The 15,571-nt window shown below is 41.8% G+C and overlaps 1 protein-coding gene across 1 annotated transcript in view; it reads left to right on the forward strand.

Moving 5' to 3' along the window:
* The first annotated feature begins 9,756 nt into the window (after nucleotides 1-9,756).
* DEF6 (DEF6 guanine nucleotide exchange factor) overlaps nucleotides 9,757-15,571 on the forward strand; it is an 86,404-nt gene continuing 80,589 nt past the window's right edge. Inside the window, exons 1-2 of the mRNA XM_053457864.1 lie at nucleotides 9,757-9,918; nucleotides 11,240-11,380. Coding sequence (XP_053313839.1) covers nucleotides 9,823-9,918; nucleotides 11,240-11,380 — 237 coding nt within the window. The 5' untranslated portion in view covers nucleotides 9,757-9,822. The remainder of the gene's footprint in view (nucleotides 9,919-11,239; nucleotides 11,381-15,571) is intronic.

A 15,571-nucleotide genomic window follows, 5' to 3' on the forward strand; every position in this document is an offset into this window, starting at 1 on the left:
GGCAGTGGCGTCGCTACAGGGGGGCAAGGGGGGACAATTGCCCCCCCTAGGTTATTCCTTGCCCCCCCTGTTGCCCCGCCGCCAATTTTGTAACCCCTTGACTGCTAACGACGGCATGGTGCCGTCGCTAGCAGTCCCAGTCAGGTGCTAACGACGGCACCATGCCGTCACTAGCACTACCTTACCTTGATGGAGGTCTGTGGACCTCCATTACCACCTACCCCGGCGATCTGCCCCTCAAACTGAAGGGCATCACCGGAGCCACCCGATCTGCCCAGTGACGTCTCGCGCAATGACGCGATGACGTCACCGCACAACTTTATTAACAACTGACAATTGTCAGTTAAAGAGGTATGGGGGCATGCTGCTTAGATGCCTGTATCTCAGGCATCTAAGCAGCTACATACCCCCAACATATACCATTGGAAAGGTAAACAAATAAAAAATATTAAGTTAAAAAAATAAAAATGTAAAAAAAATGATTTGGGGGTCTCTAAAGGCAGATAAAAAAGATCAAAATTGCCTAGAGACCCCCAAATTTAATTATTTAAACAAAGTAGTTTAACTTTAAAAAAAAAAAAAAAAAAGTTTAAGTATTCTAGCTAAATGATCACTGTGGCAGCCAATGTTACCACAGCGATCATATAGCTATAAAAAGTCACGTTCCCTTTTTAAAAATGGCCGATACTAATTTTTAATCCTATGATCCCTTTGATCATGGGGTTAAATTTAGCCAACGGTAGAGGGAGGCAATTTTTGAAATCCTGATGAACTGCAAATATTATTAAAATCAGCCATTTAGCCTGTGCGGTACGTGAGTAACCATATCATCCCTGGAGTGCCTTGCATTTTTACTGCAAAACTTATTTTTGCTGTAAAAGTGATTTTTTTCCCTTCTCCCTTTACCATCATTTCTTTGGGATTGTAAGGGGAAAGAATGGTGTGTGCTTCTGTGAGTGAATGTATTTAAAGTATGGTGTGTGTGCTTCTGCGAGTGAATGGAGATATGAAAGGCGTGTGAATGGTCAGTAATTAGGGTTGAAGCCTTGACGTGGCATTACTGCTCACGTAGGAAGTTAAATTATGGCACAAAAAGTACACATTTGCAAAAACGACATCCCTTGGCGCATTAAATGAGGGGCTGCATGTGTTTCTAGTACAAACCTGGAGTGCGCAAGACACAAATGAACATGTCGCTATGGATAGAAAAAACATTTTCTAGCCAAAGCGACATATTCCATCATTATTTGTGCACTCAACTTTTGTCCTAGAAATACATGTAGCCCCTCATTTGAAGGTCCAAGGGGTGTAGTTTCTTAAAATGGATCAATTGTCTGAATGAGGGAGAGCATGAGTTAATATGTGGATGAATTGTCTGAATGAGGGAGAGCATGAGTTAATATGTGGATGAATTGTCTGAATGAGGGAGAGCATGAGTTAATATGTGGATGAATTGTCTGAATGAGGGAGAGCATGAGTTAATATGTGGATGAATTGTCTGAATGAGGAAGAGCATGCGTTAATATGTGGATGATTTGTCTGAATGAGGGAGAGCATGAGTTAATGTGATTGTGCGTATCATAGATGTATAATTGTGGAAGGGCAAAGATGGCACTAGCAGGATGTTTGAGCCTTGGGGACCAAGATGGCACAGGCAGGGTGTATATGGGACAAAGATGGCAAATCGTATGTGTGTTATCTGGGTGTGCAACCTGTGATCTATCCCTGTAATTTAGGGGGTTTTAAATATACCATTAATGCCGTGTTTTTATGTGAATTCCAATTGATCTATACCTGCAAAGCTGGGTTTGTGTGTTCTTCTGTAGATCCATATCTGGTATGCTATGTTTCCATACATTATTTATGTATACATGCAAATACAGGGTTTGTATGTCTTGTTCAGTTGATTAATACCTGCAATGCTGTTTCCATGTATTTATTTGATCTATACCTGTGATGCTACGTTTCATATATTATTATTGTATACCTGCAAATACAGGATTTGTATGTCTGATTCTGTTTATTTGATATATACCTTCAGTGCTGAGATCACAAGTGAATTTCAATTGATCTATACATGCAAAGCTGGGTTTGTGTGTTAATCTGTTGATCTATACCTGCTATCGGCAGCAGGGTCTAATATTTATATATATATCGGCAGCAGGGACTAATATTAATATATATATCGGCAACTGGGGCTAATATTAATATATTTGGGCAGCAGGGGCTAATATATATATATATATCAGCAGCAGGATCTAATATTAGGCCCTTAAATCATTTAGTGCAAAAGTTAAGGTATTGTGTTGTTTAAAGGATTTCAAGGATTAGTCTTACTAAATTGTGGCTTCAGGCTTCCCATGTTGAATAATCAAGTATTGTATTGTCCAATAACAAAAGTATCATTCCATAGCACATTACTTTTGGCAATATATATATATATATATATATATATATATATATATATATATAGTGTGTGTGTTTTTCAGTGGTATGATTTAATGGTGGAAATTATTAATGTTCTGTCTCCACATGAAGGCGAATGAAGGTGTAACTGGTAGTGGCTGTGTGACTTTCCTACCTTCGTGTCCAAGCAGTGGAGCAGACAGGACCGGCAAAAGCTCAGGTTAGACGGATACACGTAGACACGGAGATTTGAATCAATGTGGGTTTATTTGACCCAAGTCAAACACAAACAATGATACTGAAACCTTGGTGTTGTCTGTTAATATCTTTCCTAACGCTATCTGCTGGTCAAAAAACTGATGCCTTACGTGCCCGAGTGATGAATGTCCAGTCACACAGAAAGCAGATCCCTCACACAAGGGTTGCAGGAAGTGACATGGACCCAGGCTCCTGAAAACACGCCCAACTTTATTAACAAGAACAGAGGCGTGCAGCATACGAATTCTGGCCAGCAGGTGGCAGCAAAACAACAATACATATAAACAACATGGTGATGGAAGAAGTGACAATATGGTGGACATTAAATAAATACAGTCCAGTGGACAGCACACTCCCCGTCTGAAATTCCCTGAGGGAATTTCACTATGACTAATGTCCAAAAAAAAAAAAAAATATATGGAACAAACCTGTAACAAACATGTTAGAATATAACAGGAAACATTACAACATAGTCCTGTTTCAAACTTGAAATGGAGAAGATCCACAAAATTCAAGTTCAGTTCTGTTCATCCTGCAGATAGGCAACCGCTGCTATGGCTTCCGTGGAGGCGTCTGAGAACACGTGGAGTTCTTTCTTTATGCTAGAGGTAGATGAGGTTTTGACATAGCATCTCGGGATGTGGATCTCATCCAAGGCACAGAAACATTGTTTCCAGGCTTCCCATTTTTGCGCTTTATCAGAAGGAAGTGGGGTATCCCAATCCTTGACGGTTTCAGAAAGCTGTCTCAGTAGGGATCTACCTTGTATGGTGATGGTCGCTACAAATCCCAGCGGATCAAATAGGCTGTTCACCACTGATAGGACACCACGTTTTGTGAATGGCTTGTCCGCACAACTTATTTGAAAACCGAAGGAGTCGGCCGAGAGATCCCACCTGAGGCCCAAGCTCCTCTGCACAGGTGGACTGTCCAGTCCCAGGTTAATGTCCTTGAATCCAGGTGCATGATCACCTGACTCAAAGGCTCTCATTACGGCCAGGCTGTTTGAAGCAATTTTGTGTAGTCTAAGTTTAGCTTGGTACAACATTTTTTGAGTCCTCTTGAGCAGACTGATAGCCGCTTCTTCAGTCGGTAGTGATTTGAGTCCGTCATCTACGTAGAAGTCATTTTCTACAAAGTCTCTCGCATCTGCACCATACTCGGACTCTCCTTCTAACGCAGTTCTCCGAAGGCCGTAAGTTGCTACGGCAGGTGAAGGGCTGTTTCCAAATACATGCACCCTCATTCGATACTCCACCATCTTTGCGTTGGTGTCATTGTCCTTGTACCACAGAAACCTGAGGAAATTACGGTGATCCTCTCTGACTACGAAACAGTGGAACATCTGTTCAATGTCGGCAGTGATGGCAACAGGCTCTTTCCTGAACCTCATCAGCACTCCTACTAAGTTATTTGTCAGATTGGGACCTGTGAGAAGAACATCATTTAGAGATACACCTTGATGTTTGGCGCTTGAATCAAAAACGACCCTAATTTGATTAGGTTTCCGTGGATGATACACTCCGAATGAAGGCAAGTACCAGCACTCTTCGTTCTTCCTTAAGGATGGAGCTATTTCTGCGTGGTTGTTACGGAATATTTTATCCATAAAGGCGACAATGTGTTTTCTCATTTCAGGCTTGCTGTTCATGGTACGCTGAAGAGAGTTAAATCTAGACAGAGCTTGTTCCAGATTGTTAGGGAGTCTTAGCCTGGTAGCTCGGAAGGGTAATGGAGAAACCCAGTGATTGGTTTCGTCTTTAAAGGACTCGCTGTCCATTATCTTGACAAATTCTCTGTCCTCTACTGACAAGGCTACTTTATCGTCGTTCTTGGTTGTGTGAAAAACTGATCTCCCCAAGTCGTCGGCAAAGAAGGGAGAAATGATGTCAGGTTGCTGTATGAGGTCTGGAGACTTCTCTTTAACTTCATAGTGATGAGGACACGGCTTAATGCTAGTTGCGCGTCCATCTACACGCACGTAAGTCTTGAAGGAGTCAATTCCTGGTTGATCTAAGCATACGTTCCCTATGACTACCCATCCCAAGTCCAGTCTCTGGGCGTATGGCGTATAGTCGGGACCATTACATTGTTGACGCACCTTGTGTACCCTTAGATTGTCTCTGCCGAGCAGGAGTAGAATCTCGGCGTTGATGTCCATAGGTGGGATAAGGCTGGCTATGTGCCTTAGGTGTGGTTGGTGAAATGCAGCTTCTGGGGTAGGAATCTCATCCCTATGGTTGGGTATTTGGTCGCATTCGATCAGCGTCGGTAGGGGTATTTCGGTATCCCCATTGATAGGAGAAGCAATGAATCCTTGTGCCCTTCTGCCGCTAGTCTCTATGCGGCCCGAGCAGGTGTTTAAGGTGTAGGGTTCTGATGGTCCTTTGATTCCAAAGGCTTCAAAGAATTTAGGTCCCGCTAGGGACCGGTTACTTTGGTCGTCGATGATGGCATACATTCTTACTGCCTTTTCTGGTTGTCCATCTGGGTAAACCTCGATTAGGCATAGTCGGGCACAACATTTCTCTCTCTGACTCTCCCCACATACTTCCAAGCATGAGCAGGAAACAGCTGTGGTGGTGTTGGCGTGATTCTGGGGCTCCCCGCCATGACTTGGAGCGGGACTAATGGCGACTGCAGCCAGGGAGTCTCTGGCGAGTGGGGTTGGATGCATAGCTGAGGTATGTCTTTCGCTATGACACTCTTCACACTTGATGGCAGATTTACAGTCCTTAGCCATGTGCTCCACTGAAGCGCAGCATCTGAAACATACCCCAAGCTCGGTGAGGACTTTCTTGCGCTCCTGTATGGTTTTGGATCTAAACCCTCTGCATTTGTTCAATGAGTGTGGTTTTTTATGAATGGGACATTCACGATTGAAGGACTTGTCTCCTAATGAGGTAGTGTACTGTTTTCCCGTGGGTACTGCAGGTGATGGTAGGTTAGTCTTTCTAACGCTCACGCTGCTCTTAAAGTCTCTGTGTTTATGCATGACACTTTCATACCCTGATGATGATGACGTCGCTGAGGCTATAGTGTTGGACCCCAGGAAGTCGAGGCTGGGGTCATTCCTCATCTGGGACTGTTCGTCGATGAACCTACAGAAATGAATAAATGGGGGAAAGGTGACATCATGCGCTCTTTTGTACCTTGAGACTGACGCTGCCCACTTCTCTTGCAGACTGTATGGTAGCTTCACAACAATTGGGTTCACTCCATGCGCTGTATCCAGGTAGCACAGCCCAGTCAAACGAGGGTCTCTTTTGGCTAGCTCCAGTTCCATGAGCAGATCACTTAAGTCCTGAAGCTTATGGACTTCCTTGAGATTGATCTTTGGGATGTTTTGCAGTCTCTGGAATAGGGCCTTCTCTATCGCTTCTGCACTACCAAAGGTACGTTCAAGTCTCTGCCAGGCGGCAGCGAGACCTGCTTCTGCTTGTCCCACATAGACAGTTCTGAGGCTCTTGATACGATTTGTAGAGCCTGGGCCCAACCATCTGATCATGAGGTCAAGTTCTTGCTCTACGGTTAGGTTGAGGTTGGCAATGGCGGCTTTGAAGGTTGCTTTCCAGGCTCTATAGCTCTCTGCACGGTCATCGAACTTTGAAAGACTGGTGTTGATTAGCTCTCTGCTCACCATAAACCTGGCGAACTCAGACATATCTGATTTCTCACTGCTTGTTGCCATGACAACTTGTGATGCCCCTGGGGCGTATGGGCTGCTTGGCGTGAAAGGGTGAGATGCTACCGGGTAAAATGATGTTGCTGCAGGGTTGAGCTGTGGTTTAGCCTCTGTAGATTCTGATGACTGCTGCTTGAGCTGTGGAGGTAGGTCAGAAAACACCTGATCTTGCTGTAATAACTGTCCTTGAGTGGGTACATCCGGGTGACGGTTATTAGCTTGCTCGGGTGCTGTGGGTGGCACTAGCACCGTAGGTAAAGCTGGTTCGGAGGTTTCAGTGTTGTCGGCTTGTACAGTACTGGAAATAGGGGGTGACACGGGTAACTGTTTCAGCACATAGTCACTGGTGCGATCGACTGGATCGTCCATTTCCTGTGGTAGTGAGCAGACTGGATCAAGACCTTGGCTCAATGCTTGCTCAAGTATTCTTACTTCGGCTAACGCAATTTCCTCATCCATCTCTGATTCAAAAATCTTTATCCGAGCCTCTGCTTCTGCTTCTACCCTCTTGGCCTCTGCTTCTGCCCCAGCCCTCTTGGCCTCTGCTTCTGCCTTTGCAAGAGCTGTTTTCTCAATGAAGGTACGTCTCGCCTTGGATTGTTCTGCATTTATGCGGGCCTCTAGTATTCTGTCACTCATGGCTGAGCTTCTAGAGCGCGATGATCTGTATGACCGAGAGGAATTTTTAGATGAATTTGATCTGTGTGATCTAGTTTCCTGCATATGAGAGATATGGAGTTCCGCTTTATCTTTAACATCCTGCACCATGGCGTCTCTTTCTCTGTCTACTAATTCTGCCTTGCTCAGTTCTGATGAGGCTTCATCGATATTAGAGTCTTTTAGAAAGGTTATATACCTTGTAGATAGTCCCTTGTATCTTTCAAAAGCTGTGTTCAGCCGTCCAATGGCGACTTGTAACCTGGCAGCACCACCTGAGGAGGATTTAAGTCCTGACATGAGGGAGGAAACCCGTTCCCATTGCTCTTCCAGGTTATCACATAGCTCATCTTTCATGGTGTGATAGTTTTCAATGACCTTTATTGTCGGTTTAAAAGAGCGTCTTGGTCGTGCGTCTTGGTCTGCTGGAAGCGTGGGCTCTGCTTCCTGCTCTTCATAATTACCATTATCAGGTTGCATTTGCTTTGTTTTATCACTGGGGAACTCAGCAAGGTCCTTTTCGGCCATTTTGATTTAAGGTGCGCTATCTCTTTAAGAAAATAAACTTTTGAATTGGGGGCTGAAAATCGCTGCACGGTTCCTATAGGGCACCTGATAAGCTTCCTAAGGTGTTTTGAGTGAATTGCTGGGGTTTTGGAGTTGTGGAGGACTTCCAGGCGAGGGAGTAGATACTGCAGATGCACGTTGATTCCCCTAGCTTTGTCCAGACATGTTCAGTGGCTGGGCAGATTTGCTGCACGTGAGCCTGTTGCTAGGGAGATTCCTGAGTGTGGTACTGGTCACTAAGGCAGTTTTTTGACTGTTCTGTCTCCACATGAAGGCGAATGAAGGTGTAACTGGTAGTGGCTGTGTGACTTTCCTACCTTCGTGTCCAAGCAGTGGAGCAGACAGGACCGGCAAAAGCTCAGGTTAGACGGATACACGTAGACACGGAGATTTGAATCAATGTGGGTTTATTTGACCCAAGTCAAACACAAACAATGATACTGAAACCTTGGTGTTGTCTGTTAATATCTTTCCTAACGCTATCTGCTGGTCAAAAAACTGATGCCTTACGTGCCCGAGTGATGAATGTCCAGTCACACAGAAAGCAGATCCCTCACACAAGGGTTGCAGGAAGTGACATGGACCCAGGCTCCTGAAAACACGCCCAACTTTATTAACAAGAACAGAGGCGTGCAGCATACGAATTCTGGCCAGCAGGTGGCAGCAAAACAACAATACATATAAACAACATGGTGATGGAAGAAGTGACAATATGGTGGACATTAAATAAATACAGTCCAGTGGACAGCACAATTAATGCCCCCCCAGTTTGACTGTGGTATCTTGTGTGCCCCCCCTATATATTGTTTCTAGAGTCGCCACTGCTGAGTGGACAGTGTGATTTCACAGAAGTGTGATTGACTTCGAGTTACATTGTGTTGTTTAAGTGTTCCCTTTATTATTTTGAGCAGTGTATATATATATATATATATATATATATATATATATATATATATATATTACAGAGGTATGACAACTAAGACTAACTGACAGACTAAGACAAACCAATATATTAGGTAGGGAGAGCCATGCTTGCAAGATCTTGGTAACTAAATTAATAGATGAGGGGAGCAGCAGTTATCTTATTTCAGTTTCAGTTAGGCATTTGACGCTATCCCTCATAAGTAAATTGCTATAGTCTAAAACTAGAGGGTCAGAGGTTTAGATATAATGTAGGGAAGTTTTATTTCACTCAGAGGGTGGTAGATAAATGGAACTGTCTCCTATCATAAGTGGCAGAGGCTAATACAGTGAGGGAATTTAAACATGTTTGGGGCAGGGATAGGGTTATACTAAATCTAAGAAAAGACCCAGGTTAAACAGCTAAATGGTCTGCTATCAAATTCTATGTTTCTATTGCAGATAATGCATGTGCAGCTCAACTTAACAGATATTAAATTCAACATTACGCAATACTGTAAAGATGATGAGAATCTATACACTGATGAAGAAAGTATTTTATTCCAGGATAATGTTTAGTGTATGTTTACCTCAGAGTAAACATGCTGTACCCTGTAATACGCTGAATTTAATGGCTGCAATTAATAAACCGGCTATATTATGAGAATCTGTGTGTATTTCCGTAACATTAACCCTCCATGTAATTGTGTGCTTTTGTCAGCAGGAAGTGGTTGGTGCGTCTGCTATCCTGTCTAAAAACTACAGTGGTTTGCTGTATCTGTCTCTCTCTGCCCATGTGAATGCATATGTGGTTGTGTACCCTCGTGCAATAGAGCACATTATATCTGTTTGCTAGAGAATGTGAGCGCATAACCAGGTCTGTGCATGGCGTGGTAAAACATTAAGTATCTGATAGAGAGAGTGTGTAACAAAATTGCCTGTGTGTTTGTTTGGGGTTAGAACTGTAGTATATATCAACATTTACTGGGATTACGAGTGTCTGCTTTGTTTAGGTAAATGGCTTTCATTTGTTGTCTCGTAGACTTGCCAGTGCTTCATATTGGTTAATGCTTTAGTAGATTGTGTGTCACAACTCTTCCTGCTGCAATGTATAGCATTGTCTGTACCCTGATATTGTTCATTTTAAAATTAAAAACCAGGAAGGAAACTATTCTTTTACAAAATTAATCAGAGATTTAACTACAGCCTCTTTCAAGTACAGGACACTAGTACTCTAATATTGTTTTTATTATTATTATTATTATTATTATTATTATAGCTAAGTTTTTCTGTTTTGGCAAAGACTGCATGTCCTAGCTGTGTGGGTGCGGTAATAGCCAGTGCGCAGCATGTCCCTAAGGACGGAGCTCCTCAAGTCGGTTTGGTATGCCTTTACATCGCTGGACACAGAAAAGAGTGGGAAAGTTTCCAAATCCCAGCTTAAGGTGAGCCAAACTGTAACATATTTGTTGTGCAGAGTAGATAATTAACTAAATGCAGACTTGGTCAGAAAAATAAAGGGTAAATTATAAAGTGATCTTAAACATTATGTGAACAAGGGATTAGCAATAGTGTCAAATTTTACATTTGGGGTTTGAAGGAAGGATGAAAAGCCAGCAACTTGTATAGCTTGCATTTCCATTAAAAGTGTTGTGTGTTTAATAGGTGTATAACACAAGTTATAGAGGGAAATATGTTGGCCCAGCATGCCTATTGGTAGTTAAAAGATATTCCTTGGCATGGTTTTACAGATTTTTGGTGGGTTTAATTCTGTCTCTGGAAAGACTCTTACATAAGGCAACATGGTAGAATATAGGATTTTTGTTCTGTCAGTTGTTTTGTACAGTTCATGTCTATAGCTGTACTATCTATTCTTTCAAGAGGTCATAGTCTAATATTAAAAGGTTAAAGGCTTAGATGTAATGTGAGAGGATTCACTTCGTAGATTAGTGGAGCCCTTGCAGAAGGGTTATATCATACTACAGTGTGGTAATTTAATCCTGCATAGAATAGACATATTGCTATCCTGCATTCAAAACAAAAGCCTCATAGATCATCCCACGTTATTCACACTCAATGTTATTTAGTAACTAAAATATTGTGTACATTTCCAGGTAGACTCAATGTTACATGCTATAATGGCTAATGCAAGAGAGAGAGTGACATGGTATAGTTAGCAGCCAATACATGTGTGCAAAAGTGTCTCATTTAAAAGGTTCTGGAGGATCATTGGTATTTTATGTTAAACAGTTGATTATGATTATGTTGTTTGTAATGTATATGCATAGTCTGTGTTTCAGGTTGATATACTGAATGTCCATTTATGGGTAGATAGGATGCATGTGCTAAAGCTCTGTTGACGCTTGCTTTATTGGAAGATGCTCTGTAAGCCACCTTGTCCAATTTGAATAATATATTTTTAAATTTATAATTCAGCTGCATAGAGCTGCCTGGTGCATGTATGTTTTATTTTACACAGTTGTTCTACAGCAGGAAAACCTCAATAGAGCAGGAAACAAAGGAGGTGAACGGAAGTGGTAAGAGAGGGGAGAACTGTAAGACTACACAACAATGTCTATGGTGTCAGCTGTCCTGTTTTCTTCATTAAGAATATTGAAACATCAAACTTATTTGCATTATTAGATAAAGCTGTGTTAATTCATCAACCTCTGCTCTGTTCGGCCCTGTTATATATCTGAACAGTGTGTTACATTGTGGAGTGTGCACTTCTTGTCAAACTGTGACTCGTGCTTTTCTCTTTGACAGGTGCTATCCCACAACCTGTATACCGTACTATGTATTCCCCATGACCCAGTGGCTCTGGAAGACCACTTCCGTGATGATGATGATGGTCCTGTGTCTAGTCAGGGGTACATGCCATATCTCAACCAGTATATACTGGACAAGGTGCGAAATTCCTTCTATGCATAGATTCAGTCATCCATCTAACCTTTTTAGAACGTGTGTAGAGTAATAATAAATAATTTACACAACTGGCTTCTATATACATAGATATACAAATACACATACAAACCAGAAAAAAACGCGAGGGAGTATTTTTGTGGTGTTTAATACAGATCTGTATGAAAGTACCAGTTATCTTAAATAATAATAAAAACACTTTGCTAAAAAGTGATTGAAGTAATAATATACACGTGAAGTAGCAAACTAATGCTTTGTGAACAACAAGCTAAATGTTTCAACAGCTGGAAAAGCTTTCTAGGCGTTAAATCGCTCTGTTATGTGGGGCAAGAGGTGTCACTGTAGACGTGCAGTCACTTTTGGGCAATTTAAGACACAAGATAGGGCTGAGGGTAGAAAAAAACGGTTTAAAATGGTGATAAGATCTTGATCTGTTTGCTCAGAACCTGTTTCTCAAATAAAGAATAACAAAATAAGGCTAACAATAAACAGTATGACATACTTAAGGATACTGAAGCTTGGCCAGGTGGTGTCTCCAGCTTTATTATTTAGGGGGGGCACATTATAAAATGCTACATATACACTCTATGTGTGTGTATTATATATATATATATATATATATATATATATATATATATATATATATATATATATATATATATATATGTATGCTTTAGACATGCATTTTTAACTATATAATATGTGCTTATCTCTTTGAAGTAAAGACCGTGATTGAAATATAATTTCAAAATAAAAGCTGAACTGGCAATTATTTTTCATTCTTTAATATTAGCCCCTGCTGCTAGTATATATTATTAGACCCTTCTGCCAATATATATAAGTATTAGGCCCTGCTGCCAATATATACAAATATTGATCTATACATGCACATGCTGTTTACAACTGAATAAGACATAAAAGCCCTGTATTTGCAGGTATACAATAATAATGTATGGAAACATAGCATAGCAGGTATAGATCAACAGAACACACAACCCCAGTACTACAGGTATAGATCAACTGGAAATCACATGTAAACTCAGCACTGAGGGTAAAGATCAAATAAACACATGGAAACAGCACTGCAGGTATTGATCAACTCAATAAGACGTACAAACCCTGTATTTGCAGGTATAGATAAACATAGCATAGCACAGGGCAGTAGCGTACCTAGCGGGGGGCGGGGGGGGCGGTCCGCACCGGGTGCCGCTCATCAGGGGGTGCCAACTTGCCGGCACCCGGCACCCCTCCAGAGACGGACAGTAATGTCCGCCGCTGGAGGAGCAGGCTCGCAAGAGAGCGGTATCGGAGGTCTTTAACAGACCTCCAGCTCCCTTGAGTGATTTTAAGCCGGTTCCCTTGAACCGGCTTAATATCACTCAAGGGAGCCGGAGGTCTGTTAAAGACCTCCGATACTGCTCCCTTGCGATCCGCGCGGCAACTGCTGCTGTGCAGAGGACACTGTGGGCGCGGCTTCAGTGCCGCCGGGATCTGACAACAAACCCCGGCGGCACTGAAGCCGCGCCCACAGTGCCCTCTGACCCGGAAAAAGACAGTAGAAGAGGAGCGAAGAGGAAGACTGCTGTAAAAAGATAAGACTGCTGTAAGAAGAAAAGAAGTAGAAAAGAAGGTAGGAAATCATTCATTAAGACTGAGTGACAGTGAGAGTGGATTGGTATATGTGTGGAATCTGTGGATTGGTATATGTGTGGAATCTGTGGATTGGTATATGTGTGGAATCTGTGGATTGGTATATGTGTGGATTGGTATGTGTGGAATCTGTGGATTGGTATGTGTGGAATCTGTGGATTGGTATGTGTGGAATCTGTGGATTGGTATGTGTGGAATCTGTGGTATGGTATGTGTGGAATCTGTGGATTGGTATATGTGTGGATTGGTATGTGTGGAATCTGTGGATTGGTATGTGTGGAATCTGTGGATTAGTATGTGTGGTATGTGTGGAATCTGTGGATTGGTATGTGTGGTATGTGTGGTATGTGTGGAATCTGTGGATTGGTATGTGTGGTATGTGTGGAATCTGTGGATTGGTATGTGTGGAATCTGTGGATTGTAAGTGTTGATTGGTAAATGTGTGAGAGTGATGGGTGTTATGCTGTACCATTTCCAATGTCTTTTTCATTATAATTATGCTCTAAAGTACATCATAACTCCCATCACTCTATACTGTTCCGTACAGTGGCAGAGCTGGGAGACAGAGGCCTTGCACCCCCACCGCAGGGTGCTGGTCAGGTTCTATGTGGGCAATGTGGACGCTGGCTTTGGGGTGTGCAATCTGTGATCTATGCCTGTAATTTAGGGTGTTTTATCTATAACTTTAATGCTGAGTTTTTATGTGAATTCCAATTGATCAATACCTGAAAAGCTGGGTTTGTGTGTTAATGTGTTGGTCTATATCTGCTATGCTATGTTTCTATACATTATTTATGTTTACCAGCAAATACAGGATTTGTATGTCTTATTCAGTTGATCAATACCTGGGGTGCTGTTTCCATGTGTTGTTTATTTGATCTATACCTTCAGTGCTGAGTGATTTCCAGTTGATCTATACCTGCAATGCTGGGTTTGTGTGTTCTGTTGATTTATACCTGCAATGCTATGTTTCCATACATTATTTATGTATACCTGTAAATACAGGATATTTATGTCTTATTCAGTTGCACGTGCTGTTTCCATGTGTTGTTTATTTGATCTATACCTGAACTACAGGGAGTAATTAAAAGAGAGTTGTGGTTTAGTGACGTAGGGGACAAATGGACTTTGGGGATGATTACGGGGAGAGGACCTCCCAATGTCACGGTGCAGTCAGAAGAAGGGAAGGCTGTACTGACTCTCACAGTCTTCCCCTGATCTGCAGTTGAGGGCAGTACAACATAATCCCTATCACTATACATCGATCTAGACATTTACAATAATGCAGCATAACCCCTACCACTATATACTAAGCCAGACACTGAAGTGGTAGGCCTACACCACATCAATGGCTTTGTATATAGTGATATGGGTTATGCTGCATTATTGTAAATGTCAGGCTCAATGTATAGTGATATGGATTACGCTGCCCCACCGTCAATGTGTGCTCAGTATAAAGTGATAGGTGTTATCCTGTATCACCGGCAATGTGGGCCTCGGTATATATTAACAGTTATGTTGTACCACCGTCAGCGCGTGCCTCAGTATATAATGGAAACAGTTATGTTGTACTACTGTCAGCGCGTGTCTCAGTATATAATGATAGCAGTTGTGCTGCACAACTGTCAATGTCTGCCTCAGTGTATAATGATAGTTATGTTGTACTACTATAAGTGTCTAGCTCAGTATATAAAGATAGCGGTTATGCTGTACCACCATCAATATCTGGCTCAGTTACAGTGATAGGTGTTATGCTGTTCCACTGTAGTATCTGGCTCAGTGTATAGTGATAGGAGTTATGCTGTTTCACTGTAATGTTTGCCTCAATATATAATGAAATTACTTAAGCTGCACCACCGTCAATGTCTGTCTCAGTATAGAGTGATAGGCATTATGCTGTACCACCGTCACTGCCTGGCTCAGTATATAGTGATATGTGTCATGCTATACCACAGTCAGTGTCTGGTTCATATGGTATATATAATCATGAGTCGACATGGCAACACCACTATATATGCAAATGCTTAAATAAAAAGAGAACAATGTTATGGTGACTCCTGATTATAATATCAGAATTTTTTTTAGTTTATAGTGTCTTTAGCTGCTTAGCCAGTACTTAATTTGTAATGTTTGTCACTCATTTGTTAGGGTTATTAAAGAAAGCACTATTATGTTTGTTAAATGTTATTTAAACTTTTATATTTGGGGGGGGTGCCACTTACAGGATCCGCCCCGGGTGCCAAATACTCTAGGTACGCCCCTGGCACAGGGGTGTCCAAGTTTTTTCTATAGTGGGCCACTTCATCAGAACTGTATACGTGTGAGAGCCGCACTCATTTTTCACTGTGAGAAAATAAAGTCTTTAATAAAATATGCAGATTAAAATAAAGTAAATGACACAAAACCTTTACTTTTCCTCTCACTGATTTCTGGATAAGTAAAAAATGAAATAGTACTATTTATTCTAGGGATGCACCGAAACCGAAAATTACCCCCCACCAAAATATTTAAAAAATCCCACACTTT

This window comes from Spea bombifrons, chromosome 2 (assembly GCF_027358695.1).
Source record: "Spea bombifrons isolate aSpeBom1 chromosome 2, aSpeBom1.2.pri, whole genome shotgun sequence".
Classification (NCBI taxonomy): domain Eukaryota; kingdom Metazoa; phylum Chordata; class Amphibia; order Anura; family Pelobatidae; genus Spea; species Spea bombifrons.